Genomic DNA, 13,147 nt, shown 5'->3' with positions numbered 1-13,147 from the left:
AAACACCAACACCATGATTTCAAGTAATAAAAAGACGCAAGTGAAAGTCCCTCCTGCTCCCCTGGGGCGAGGGAGGGCTGTTCCAGAGCATGATAACTAGTGGCCTTACATGCCTGGGAGGGGTACCTTTATGAGGTGGCATGCTGGGTCTCCCACCATCTTGGGTGTGAAGTGGATCCCATAACATCCCAGGCCCCCGCCCTGATTTAGGGTGAGGGTGAGCAGGAAACTGTCCCTGCAGAGGAGTGGCAGGTAGGCCAGGGTATGGGTAGGGGATGTGTGGGGCCTTACCCTTTCAATTCCCTGCTCTGGTTGGCCCCAGACTTGAGCCCCCTCCCAGGATACCACCAGACTCCCCACCCCCTCTCTAGTGAGGAATCCATCATTCCCAGGCCCTGGGGCTGTTGTGCAAGGCGACCAGATCCAGTGTGAACTCTCCCTGGCCTTGTATTCCAGCACTCCCCAACCCTGACCTCTATGCATCCAGCCTCCAGGAACAACCCTCTCTGGGCCTGGGAAGTTTCTCAGCTTGTGTCTCCCACTTCTCTGGGATCTCACCTTCATCCACTTGGGGTTGGACAGACACCGGACAATCATTTATTTTACATGGATTTCCTCATTTCACAAGTACTGCTACCTAAGATAATTACATCTTCCATTTCATAGAGGAGAAAACACTGGTCCAGGCGGTGTTTCTGAAATTAGTGACTACCACCTCTGGCCAATTTTTAAAATTGGAGATTGATTTGTTGTTCATTATTTATGCATTCATTGGTTGATTCTTTTAATTTCTATTTATTGATTTTAGAGAGAGGAAGGGAAACAAACGTCAATTTGTTGTTCAAATTATTTTATGCATTCACTGATTCTTGTTTGTGCCCTAACTAGGAATCTAACCCGAAATCTTGGTATATGAAAAGATGTTCTAATAGGTATCTGGCCAGGCCTCCCTGGCTGATTTCTGATGGCCCAAGGCCCAGCTCCCCGGGACCCCAGAAGGAAGGGAAAGGTTCCCTCCCAGGAATATCCTGGGGGCATCTTGTAGAGGCACTGGGGCCCCTCCCACTGTCCGTTCACCCCCAAATCATCTTTGCCCGCTCACAGCAAAAAGGAATCAGGATGCCCAGGTCAGGCTGATAACTTCAGACCTGTGTCAACGGAGCAAACGTCCCCGCAGGTGGTGGAAGCGTGGGTGGGGCAGTTCAGGTGGAACCCCCGCCTACGCAATCCGGCTGGATGGGGGGAGGGTAAGGGCCTAGCGCTGTGACCACCGCAGAGCTGGGTGGGGGATGCAGAGGGAGGGTGTCCACTCAGGAACACGCTGAATCACGGGGCTGTGTATGCACAATGCAGGGCGGGGAACACTTGCCCTGATGCCCCGGAACTTACTCCTCTGGGCGCAGCCCCGGAATCAAGAGTCACGGCCCTGCCCAGGGGTCCTCAGAGGACTCCACCCCGCCCAGGGGCTGAGGGCCGCAGTGCAGACACCTACAGGAAGTGCGGGTGGGGGTGCCCATCCGAGGTGTTGCAGCGGCGGGAGGTCAGACCATGCAGGAGTAGGAGGCACGGAAAGGTAAACTGAGGCCCAGGGCGGGCAGGGACTCCTGGGGCCGCAAGTGTTGGGGTTGGCCCTGAACCGCCTCCTCCCCCATCAACGAAAAAGATGAATGGGAAGAGGCGGCCCCGGAAACCACAGGGATGGAAACGTGGTTTCCAGGGCAACGCGCCTTGGCACGGCTCTTACGTCACCGTACAGCGGGCGCCCCGCCCGCCCCCTACCGCGCGTCGGCGGCCCTGGCCCCGCCTGCCACCGGTGACGCCTCCTCCGTGGGTGCCGCGTTGGGCCTCGCACACACCAAGAGGGGGGCGGGGCTGCCTTCCCGAGGCTGGACTGAGTCCCGGCCGGGCCGAGTGCGCCAGTGCGGCGCGGAGGCGTTAGGCCCCCTCTGGCCGCAGTTTTGACGCCGGCGGATATCTTTTGACGGAAGAGGAGGCGGGTCCGGGGGCGCCGCCCGTGCCCCTCCCCCCCACCCCCCTGCATCGGCGCGCTCGAGTGCGCCCCTTCTTCTATGCCCAGGTATTGCCTGCTGGCCCCTCCCCAACGTCCCCGTGTGCGTGACCCCAGGCTGCAGGAGTAGTACTGCAGTCCCCGAGCTGGGGAGGCCTCGGAGACCCAACGGGAAGAGGACACTTGGAATGAGGCTTTGCCCATGGAATAGGAGTTTGCCAAATAGAGGAAGAGGCAACGGGTGCCCCAGGCGTGTGCAAAGACCAGGAGACATAAAAGCAGGAATCAGATGAAGGGAGCAGAAGCCAGAACATCGAGGATGGTCAGTGGCTGGACTCTGGGCCTGGGCTTAGGGGCGAGGCCTGAGAAGGGACAGATGGGGCTGGAGCCTCCTCTGAAGGGGCCTCTTGTTCAGAGAGATGATTGCAAAAGGGCTGCAGGGAGCTGGGAGACTGGAGGAAGGTGCCCCTATGAGCTCCTGGCACCTGGCCAGCCTCCAGGCAGAGATTGTTGAGGACCCGAGAGGGAGAGGTTAGGGCGGCAGGAAGTTCATGTCGCTGCCTGGGTGTGGCTCAGATTAGTTCTGTGACCAGAAGTCACTCAGAGAAGTCAACAGTCAGTGTGAACAGGGTAGGCTTTGCCAGTTGGGGAGGATGTGAGCCAAACCATTGGTCCAAGGCAAAGAGCTTAAGACTGAGATGAGGGTCAAGTATGGTGGTGTTGACTGGCTGGTGTGGACACCAAGGTGTGGAACCTGAGTGCAGGTGGTGGCTCACAAGTTGGCCGTGCTCCTGGGGTGATGAGGCCACTGTGGGTGGTCAGGAGAAGGTCACTGGGGTCATGGCTTTCTACTTGAGGCCAGAGTCCTCTGGGGGTGGCCAAATGGGTCACAGTGGCTAGCTGCATGGTGGTGTTGAAATGCCAAAGGCCAGAGTCAGTCCTGGGTCGCTTGGGGGAGACATTAGGGAGCCAGGCCCCTGGCCGGGAGCCTTCTGGTGAGATGGGAGTGAGTGGTATGCCACCAAGGACAGCTGCACCCCAAGCACTGGGCAAGTGCCCCGGGGCACAGCCACCCCCAGCAGACCTAGTGGAATCCGCCCTTCTCTTCAGGCTCATTGGGACTGGGAGTTACCAAGCCAAGGGTGCTGGGGCCCAACCCAGGAGTCTTGACTCCAGTCCCACCCACGGCTGCCCAACCCTGGGAAGGCAGAGGACCAGTGGCCTCTGGTGTAATTCTAACCAGGTGAGCAGCCCGCCTGTGGGTGGGGGCAGGGCCACTGTCACCTGGGGCCCTGCTTCCCAACTGCCCTACCCTGATCCTGTGTCCTTGGCCAACTGCCTCATGTCTGCCCCTAGTCTCTATCCTTCTCTGCCTACCTCTCCTCCTTCTGTCCAGTTCTCTTTCTCTGTCTTCATCCCCTTTCTTTTTGCCCTGCTCAGTCTCTCAGCCTGTCTTTGTTCTTGTATGGGTCTCCTTCTATTTTCATCTCGTCTCTGTCCCACCAGCCCCTCCACTACTTCCGCCCCATCTCTGGAAGCCCCCTCTTCATGCTTGGCACATTCTGGCCTCCACCCCCACCTCAGTGCCCCTCCCTGGAGCCAGCTACTGCTGCCTTAGGTGCCCAGGACCAAGGGAGTGGGTTTGGACCAAGGTTACAGGTCTGGGAGCAGATAGGGGTGGGGAGGGTATCCCCTAACCCTTCTGGAATGTGGGCAGGGCCAGTCCCAGGAAGTGGCAGGGAAAGGCAGCCCCCACAGGCTGGCCCCAACTGCATTCCCACACACACACTCCCCAGATGCTCCCCACAGGCCTCCTGGAGAAACAACATCTCAGACTCCCACACAGAGCCCCTCACAGCCCCAGATAGACTAATCCACCTTCTTGCTGGACACTCACACGTAGCACCCTTCTTCACAGTTCATCAGCACCCTGCTCTGCAAACTAGCAAGCCTAATACACAACACCCCCCCCCACACACCCCCAAACCAGCTCCAACCCACACTTTGGTTCCACCACAACCTCACTCAACTGTGTGACCCTCAAATCAAACTGCACCTCAGCTCTTAGCTTGGACAAGATCTCCCTTAAGAAAAGTACAAAATTGGAAGTCACACTGGCAGCTGGCACCCAGATCCTGGAAGAGTTGCTCACCGAAGGCAGTGTCCTCCCCAGACACACCCAGCACTCAGCTACAGACGCACCCACACAGGCCCAACTGGAGCCTCGCCAGGTGATTCTGGTGGGGACAGGTGCAGGGGGGTGTGGGCACATGTGTGGGCTGGCTGCCGCACAGCTCTTCCCTCAATCCCTGCAGCTGTCAGGGGAGGGGGCACTCTACCTTTGTGTCACTCCAGTGCTGCCATGGAGATGCCATAAGCCCCGTGTGCCTGCATGGAGCCTGTGTGTGGGTAATGACATCTTGTGTGTGGGGCCAAGGTCAAGTGGACAGGGCATCCCTGGGGATTAGCTCCTTCTGATACAGGTCCTCTGCTTGAATGCATGCTTTTGGTGTGTGCTTGCTCATCACTGCCTTTACCATCCTGCTTGTGCCTCAGTTTCCCTCAGCAGAAGGGACCACCATCCAGGTCTCTGGAGCATCATGAAATGGGGAAAGAGCAAACATGTGTGTGACAGAAGAGTCAGGCTTGTGGCTCCCACAGGCCTTCTACCCAGGTGCAGGTGGGGGCGAATATACAAGATCTGTGTCTCCTTGAATCCCTTGGGGTCCCATTCTGCAGCCCATCACAGGGTGCATGCAGTTTGTGGGGACTGGGGTCACGGCCTGGCATTTACACTCTGGGATGGGGGCCTGCGCAGGTGCAGAAGAATCAGCCTCCGCAGTCCTGGGCGGTGAGTCACAGGCAGCTCTCCCAGGTGTCCCCCTGCCCTGTGCATCTCCCTCCACGTGGAATACCCTGTCCTAGAAAACAGGAGAGAAACTGAGCCCAGCCTGAGACAGCTAAATCTCTTGTGTTCACAGTTGGCAGCCACCTGGAACCTGCTAGGATCAGAAGCCCCCACCTCGTCCTGCAGGTCTGAACTGGGTGGAGAGCAGTTTAACTCTTCCTCCTCCTGGCCCTGGCCTCCTGTGTCTCTCCTCTGCCCAAAGAGACCCTGGCCGCTGCTGATGCACAGCTTGTGTGCCCATCCCAGGGACATAACTCATGCTACCAGCTATGGACACATATGCTTTGTGAGCCCCAGCCCATGAGAGTCATGTATACCCAGGCCTGTCTCTGGCTTTCCCACATCCACATCCGTATTGCACACAACCCTCCTCCCCCGTGATCTTTCACATGGGGTGTGCATGCAAGCATGTTTTCATATGTGATCACACACCTCCACGTGTTTGCACACATGAGTTCCATGCACACACAGCCATCCCGTGTGCACACGCGCATAGCCCCATTTTCGTGTCCACACAAGCGTCCCCTGAAATCCTTGTTTCTCTGTTTCTGTACCCACGAGTCCACTGCCCACGGGCACACATGTGCACCACACCTGGCAACTCCCGCACACATTCAGTCTCCGCTTCCGCCACCCTGGCTCTGGACCCCACGGACTCGGGCCAGGACCATCCCGCTTCTGCGCCCCCGCTCGGCAGCCGCCAGGTGCACCGACCGGCCCCCGCCTGGCAGGCTAGGAGGGGGCGGTTATTATGCGGTACCCGGCTCTTCCAAATACAAGCGTCTTTCATCCCAGCCACTCCGGTCCTGGCCCCAAACCCTCAATAGAGCCTTCCGCCTGTTCATTAGCTTGGGTGGGGGTAGGACCCGGCAACCCGCGGGTGGGGCACTGCGGAGGGGGCGGTGCGAGAGCTCGGCGGCCACACCCCCGTCTCCTTGGCGACGCCGGGGAGGAGCGTGGAGAACCCAGCCCGGGGACCAAAGTTGGGTGATTCAGGAGGCCGGCGCCCCCTCCACGGTTGCCCTCTGGGGAGGGGCTATTTGTGAATGAGCCGACCGGGTCCTCCCGGCCTAATCCTCCATCCCCGCCAGGCAGGCGGCGAGCACCGCGCGTTCCCGGCCACAAATAGCAGCCTCGCCCCCGCCCGCGGCTATTTTGAGCCACCTCCTCCCCGGCCACACACCCCTCCTGGCTCCGGCTGAGGCGTGGGGCGAGACGGGACCCTCTCCCACGCTGAAACACGAGGCGGGCAGCCAGACTGCATGGCGGGACCCGGGTCAAGGTGACAGCTAGGCCGCAGCGCCCCCTAGTGTCCGCGGGGTGAGCGTGACGCAAAGGCTGCAGCCCCCTGAGAGCACCCCACGGAAGACACACTGTTCTGATTATGCACCGAGTCACAGGAACAAGCAGGCACAGGTTACCACAGAAACAGGTACGGAGACAGGTTACACACCTGTGACGCAAGTACACAATTCCCACACAATGCCCGGTGCACCTAGTGACCGGTATCCGCAGGTGTGCAGCCCATAAACGCTTAATAATGGTGTGCTGGTGGAATGAATGAATGAACAGGACACTTCAAAAACCAGGGCAACTCTGAACCACAGAAAGTGGGACAAAGCGGAAGGGGGAGGAGCAGAGGGTGATCAGGGCATAGTGGTCCTGGGAACCCCTGGTCTGAGCCGGGACAAGGAAACGTCCAACCTGACTTTTCTGGGGAAGCAGATCAGAAAGGGTAAGCAGGAATTGCTCCGGGGCTAGGGAACCCTGGCCTCAGATTCCCCACAGGCGACCAGCAGGAAAAGGAGCTGAGTGCTGTTATCTTTCTTTGCTCCTTTTAATAACCACCTTGCATAAGTGGCTGACACAGCAGTAGGCTGCTGCTGACTGGGAGTAATGTAGAGGGGCTGTGGCGTGGGGGGACAAGCTGCAGAGGGGACCACGATGAGTCATGAACTGGTACCTGGGAGAGAGGTTCCCAAGACTGTGTATCACAGGAGACAGTGTCTGTGCCCAGGCAGGTCCCTGCTGCATCAGCTAGACCCACCTGAGAGGTCTAGAGTGGGACTGGAACTAGGATCTTTGGTCTGGCAGGCAAGGTTCTGCACTAACTTCCTCTGCCCGGAGGGGCTTTCCAAGGTGTAAGGATCTCTGTAAAGACGGTTCTCCTGATAGCAGAGATCTTGGGACACCTTTAAAAGACAGGAAAAACGACACAGGAGGAGGAGCAGAGTGGCACCAGCGCCCCCATGGGTAGTGAGTGGGTTCTGGGTTTGCTGAGGCAGGGGTGCTGGAGCACCTGGTGGAGGGGAAGCCAGGGCTGAGCTGAACGTAGGTCTACAGTGAAGACTCCAGGACGGCCCAGTTGTGGGCTTGAGGGGCAAGGTGGGGGTCAGCCTGTGGTCGAGAGCTGGGATGAACAAAAGTATATGGCCAGGTGAGTATTGGGGTGTGGGTGAGGTGAAGCCAGGATTGGATGGGAGTTAGGTGTGGGTAGGGGTTGGGATTTGTAGACAAACTTGGTTGGGTAAAGTTGGGGTGCCCCAAAGTTGGGAAGTAGGAAGAATTGGAATGGTGGTGAATATTGGGGCCCATATAAATGAGCTTGTCTCAGTAGTGGGGTTTTGGTGGGGTTTGCAGCATATCACGTGAACTGGTGTATTCAGGAGCTTTGAGCCCTGGAACTGCGTGGGTGTTGGTTATGTGAACTGTTGTCCGAGTTCAGATGAAATTGGGTGTCAGAACTGGGCCTCAGGCCCTAACTGGTTTTGCTCAGTGGATAGAGCATCCGCCTGTGGACTGAAAGGTCCCAGGTTCAATTCCGGTCAAGGGCATATACCTTGGTTGCGGGCACATCCCCAGTAGGAGGTGTGCAGGAGGCAGCTGATCGATGTTTCTCTCCCATTGATGTTTCTAACTCTCTATTCCTTTTCCTTCCTCTCTGTAAAAATTCAATAAAATATATTTTAAAAAAGAACTGGGCTTCGGTGTCTATGGGAACCTGAGTGAGGTCGGTATGTCCGCGATTCACGGCAACCATCAGCGTTCTCTGGGGCTCCAGCCTCTGGCAACTGCGGCTGGAGGGCCCTTTGTTCTAGACCCCGAGCGGGCTCGCGGAAGTGGGTCGACCCCGCCCCGCTGCCCGCCGGCCCCGCCCCCCGCTCGCAGGTGGCGGGGGACGCGGATGTACGCGTCCCCACCAATCACGCTGTCCGTCGCTAGCGCGCGGAAGGGGGCGTGGCCTAGACGAGCCCTGCCCATAGCTTATGAATATGAGGCACGGCCGCTGCCTATGGGGCCTGGGATTGGCCAACGCGGAGTAGGGGGTGGCACCTGGGGGCGGAGCCAGGAGGCGGCGTACATAAGGCCGGACGCCCGGTTACCCCCCTCACTCGCACGTTAGGAGGCTCTGGTCGTTTCGCGCCGTCGTCTTCCTGCCTGCGTCAGGGACCTGCCCTACTCAGTGGTGAGGGTCCTGGCGGCACCGGCTCCGAGGGCCCCGGGCGGCGGGCGGCCTGGGGCCGGCCGGATGAGGCAGGGCGGCGGTGGCACGCCCCTGGGTAGGGGTGGTGCCTGGGCGGGCCCAGGGTGGAGTCCGCCCCGCCGGCGGCGAGGGGCAGCCGTAGACCGGGCCGAGCCGCAGCTTGAGGGCGTCCCCTTAGAGGCCTAGGCTCGCCCAAAGCGGGGCGCCACCGCAAAATGGCGGCTGCGAGCGCGAGGCTGCGTCCCGTGAAATGGCGGGAGCGCCGAGTGCCCGGATGGAGTGGCGCAGGGCGCGCGCAGAACGCATGCGTGCGGCGGGGGCGGACCTGGGGGCGGTCCAGGCTCTCGCTTCCCCGGTTTCCCATTGGATTTGCACTAGGGGAGTACAGCCTTCGTCCCCGTGTCCCACTCTCCTTTCGGCACCCCAAGTTGGGCTTCGAGTTGTGTGGTTCTAGAGACATGTGGCAGAGGTTTTCCCAGTCTGGGAAGGGTCGGTCCAAGTCAACACTGGCCCACTTGCCCCCTTCACGTTGGAGCCCCCCGCGTCGGGACTCTGCCCAGCTCCCTACAGAGGTCCAGTACCCGGCCACCCACAGGCGCCCTGTGGTGGACCAAGCACTTTGCCATCCCGCATCCCGGTGGTCCTGTTAGGAGTTAGGCGTCTGTCTGTAAAGGGGAGAACCAAGGTGCACTCGATGGGTGACGAGGGAGGCAGATCCCTGCCTGCCTTTAGTGCCCAGCCCTAAATATCTCCTGAGGGCATCACCTGGGGTCCACAGTGCTTCACTGAGGAGTATGCAAAACCGGGCCGCTCTCAGGGAGACCTGAGTGGGGACGGGGCCCTGGGTGATGAAGGAATTAACAGCTTTTTAAAATTAAGTTCTGGGTGTGGGCTTGGGGTGATAAATGGCAGAAAGATAATTTTTCAATGTGTCCCCAACAAGCATATGTCATTTGTATAAAGTAAAATAGGAGGGAGGGGTGAGCGATGAAGCCCTGGAGCATCTCAGTGAGGATTTCAACGATTTGCCACAGGCCACCATGGCATCAGATGAAGGCAAGCTTTTCGTTGGAGGGTTGAGTTTTGACACCAATGAGCAGTCGCTGGAGCAGGTCTTCTCAAAATATGGACAGATTTCTGAAGGTGAGGCGGTGCTGGAATGGCAGCGGCTGATCAGGGCTGCTTTTGGGGAGGTTAAGTGCTGACTGCAGACTTCTCCCTCCACAGTGGTGGTCGTGAAAGACAGGGAGACCCAGCGGTCACGGGGCTTTGGGTTTGTCACCTTTGAGAACATCGACGATGCCAAAGATGCAATGATGGCCATGAATGGGAAGGTGAGGGGCAGCTGTCTGGGGGTGAAAGGGTTCAGGCTTGCGGGGCAGGGAGGCTCAGAGGTTGACCTGAGCCAACCTCTTGGTCTTCACAGTCTGTGGACGGGCGACAGATTCGAGTTGACCAGGCTGGCAAGTCATCTGATAACCGATCCCGTGGGTACCGAGGTGGCTCTGCTGGGGGCCGGGGCTTCTTCCGCGGGGGCCGAGGCCGGGGCCGTGGTTTCTCCAGAGGTGAGTGCCACTCTTGGGGCCTGAGGCCATTGAGGACATGATGGGGGCACTGCTGGAAGGAGCTGGCACTCACTTGTCTTTCCTGTCCCTGTCTGTAGGAGGAGGGGACCGAGGCTATGGAGGGAGCCGGTTCGAGTCCAGAAGTGGGGGCTATGGGGGCTCCAGAGACTACTACAGCAGGTGAGGGCTTAGTCCTGCCTGGGCGTGTGGCAGGCTTGTGTTGGGACGCTGGCACAGGGTTGGGGTGAGTACACCAAGCTGCCTTCCAGCACCCACATGTGTCCTTCCTACAGCCGGAGTCAGGGTGGTGGCTACGGTGACCGGAGCTCTGGAGGGTCCTATAGAGACAGCTACGACAGTTATGGTAAGTCACGCTCTGAGGGCCTGTGGTGGGAGCTCAGCAAGCCTCAGCACCCTCTATGAGCGACACTCAGACCTTGTCACTGTGCTTGCCCATAAGGGATGAGATTGCCCTCTCAGGTTTCCATGCCAGCAGCCATTTCTACAACAAAACATAAAAGCTAGACCAGACTGACCAAGAAGGAAAGGGAGACGAGGGGCCTGCCAAGCAGGCAGCATAACTGCATGTGCGGCCACCCGGCCCCGCCGCCCTTGGCTGTGGGGGGGGTTGGTTGCTCCCGAGGCTGCAGGGCCGAGCCCTCCAGATCTGGACCCGGGAGTGGAATGCTGCCTCTTGTTGCGTGCTTCAGTGCTTTTACACTGTACCTGCTTCTTGTTCTCAGCTACACACAACGAGTAAAAATCCTTCCTGCTCAAGATCGTCCTTCCAATGGCTGTATATTTAAAGATTTTGGGAGCTTCGCTGAATCGTTAATGTGTAGTGAACACACCTCCTTGTACCCACTTTTGTAGTCTAATCAGTTCTGATCTTGTCAAACACAGCCTGACTGCTTCTGACCCCCGAGATGGCTTCAATACTAGACTTTACTTTTTAAGGAAACACTGTCCGTTTTTAAGGGTTTTAAAAACGTTTTTGAAAAGCACTTCAGATTTCACTTTTTTCTTTTTACCATGAGCCATGAGTTTTTTAGAAAATCATCGGGGGTTGTGTGGGTTTTTTTGTTTTTGGTTGTGTTGTCTTTTTTACTTCCCTTTTTAGTGGGGTTGGCCTGGTGAAGTTGGGTCCTCCGATTCAAACCTCTTTGAGATTAGACGGACTCTGAGTCTGCTCTCTGTTGGAAGCTGAGGGAGCTGTGGCTTTTTTCCACCTTAATGTACCGTTTCTGAGTGTAGCATGGTAGGACCTGTCCCAGGTTCCAGGTGGCAGCAGAGGTGCCTTGCCACTTGGGCCCGGCCTGTATGGCCCATCTGCTGTGTATGACTTACAGTAGACTTGGAGATGTCCCCAAGAGGTTCTTGAAAATGTTTATTTATATTGTCCTTTTTTACTGGAAGACGTATGCATATCCCATTGATGTTGTATTTGAAGTGGTTAAGGAATTCTTGTACACAGTTTTTTTTTTGGCTTTACGAAGCAGATTAAAAAACCATCTGAAATGAACCTCGCTCTGACAATTTCCCTTTCATTGCTCAACACACTCCTGCTGCGAGCTCTTGGCACTCAGAACTCAGCAGAGAGGGCAATTTGAGAAGCAGGTCTGCGAGTCCTGCCTGAGGCCCATGGAGAGCTAGACCAGGAAGGCAGAGTAAACTGACACTGGCGGGCCCCTGGTGACAGCCGACTGCCACCAGTCCTGGTTAGGTGAGCAGGTGGCTGACGGGAATGGGTAGGTTGGACGTTGAGGCAGCCCCTGGGAGGCTTCTGGCAGTGGCAGCCGGAGGGCTCAATGGGGCGGGCAGTGCAGCAATGACTGGACCCACGCGGGCACCTGACGTTGACCCGACTGCCTTAGCCTAGAAGCAGGCCAGAGAGCAGACGGCAGGCAGTGTCCCTGGGCGACCGCAGACTGACTGCTCATTAGCTAGCTCTGCTGTTGCTTCACAAGTTCTGAGAGTTCTCCGCTAGCCTATGGAAGCTGCAGCCCCTCGGAGGACAGAAGTGTTGTGCGCCCAACAGAAACCTCTGAGACGCAAGCTGCTCCCTTGGCTAGCTCATATGTGGAAATAGCCCTGTAATTCGAGGTAACTCCTTTTGCTCGTGTCCACATCCCTCCTCTTGTCAAGAGCTCATTTGAAAGTAAAATTATGTGCCTGGGGAATGTTTTTATGACTTTTTTTGTTGTTGTTTTCCCATTTTCTTTCTTTTTTTAAAAAGTCAAGCTAGAATTAAAGTCAGACCCCGGCTGTTTAGCCCTTCCCTGCCTGCAGCCAGGCGAGCAGCCCAGGAAGTTTCACCTCACGAGTAGGTTCAATCTGTAAGCAGGATTAGAGAGCACTGAACATCCTGCCTTCGGATTTTTTGTTCATCAGTTGACAGTCTTTTCCAGACCTCCTTAACTCATATTCCTAACTATAGCTCTCTGATGTCTGTTGCCTCCATGAGTTTTTTTTCCTAGAGCCCACACCATTCTCTAAGCAGCTCCATCCCAAGTGGGTAGTTGGCTCTGCTTAGGGATGGAATGCTGCCTGGCCAAGGCTTAGGCTTGCCCTGGTCACACCAGCCCGTGACAGGGCCTCTGCCAGGATGGCCCAATGACTAGCTTAAGACCCTCCTAGGAGCTGTGGATGGTTTAGGGGGAGGTGGGAAGCAGCTATGAGCATGTCCAAAACCCTAGGGGTAACACTCGTTTGCTTTGGCAGGTTGAAGGGAAGCCAGTGCAACTTGGAAGGGTGGCCCAAGAACAGTGATGAACTGGGGTCCTGTCCCATGAGGGACTTCACCTCGGAGCAGGAACCAGATGCCCAGCCCCCTGCTCTCTCAGCTTGTCATCTGTAAGTGCTTTTCTGGGGGGTGACACATGGTCCTTTGGCCTTGACAATGCCTGGTCCTTGTGGGTTCTCTGGTTTCCTGTCCCACCTACAGCATGGGTGGGGGCAGCTTTCTGTGTGTGCCTCCTGCTGGAGCCAGCTTTAGTTCTCCCTTCACTCCTTCTTCATTTTTCCAGCAGGTGTTTTATTGGCAAGGTTGGAGTGCAGGGTTTCAAGTCACTCAGGAGGACCGGTGTGTGGCAGCCTGCACGTGGCCAGTCCTCACCTGCAACAGTGTGACAGAATGTGGAAGTCAGATTTGAATAAAGGACTGGTGTGTCTACCTAGAAATC

The 13,147-nt window shown here is 57.2% G+C and overlaps 1 protein-coding gene across 1 annotated transcript; it reads left to right on the top strand.

Annotated features, from left to right (window-relative positions):
* The first annotated feature begins 8,280 nt into the window (after positions 1-8,280).
* Positions 8,281-11,487, top strand: CIRBP (cold inducible RNA binding protein). Its single transcript, XM_070415650.1, is given in 8 exon segments — positions 8,281-8,382; positions 9,435-9,543; positions 9,628-9,734; positions 9,827-9,965; positions 10,064-10,145; positions 10,259-10,457; positions 10,460-10,624; positions 10,627-11,487. Coding segments are annotated over 7 exon segments (894 nt in total). The 5' UTR covers positions 8,281-8,382; positions 9,435-9,440; the 3' UTR covers positions 10,726-11,487.
* Positions 11,488-13,147: the final 1,660 nt, after the last annotated feature.

The sequence above is a fragment of the Myotis yumanensis genome, unplaced genomic scaffold (assembly GCF_028538775.1).
Source record: "Myotis yumanensis isolate MYYU_CA2020_CCGP unplaced genomic scaffold, mMyoYum1.0.hap1 SCAF_5, whole genome shotgun sequence".
NCBI lineage: Eukaryota > Metazoa > Chordata > Mammalia > Chiroptera > Vespertilionidae > Myotis > Myotis yumanensis.
This window is presented reverse-complemented; position numbering and strand designations above follow the sequence as displayed.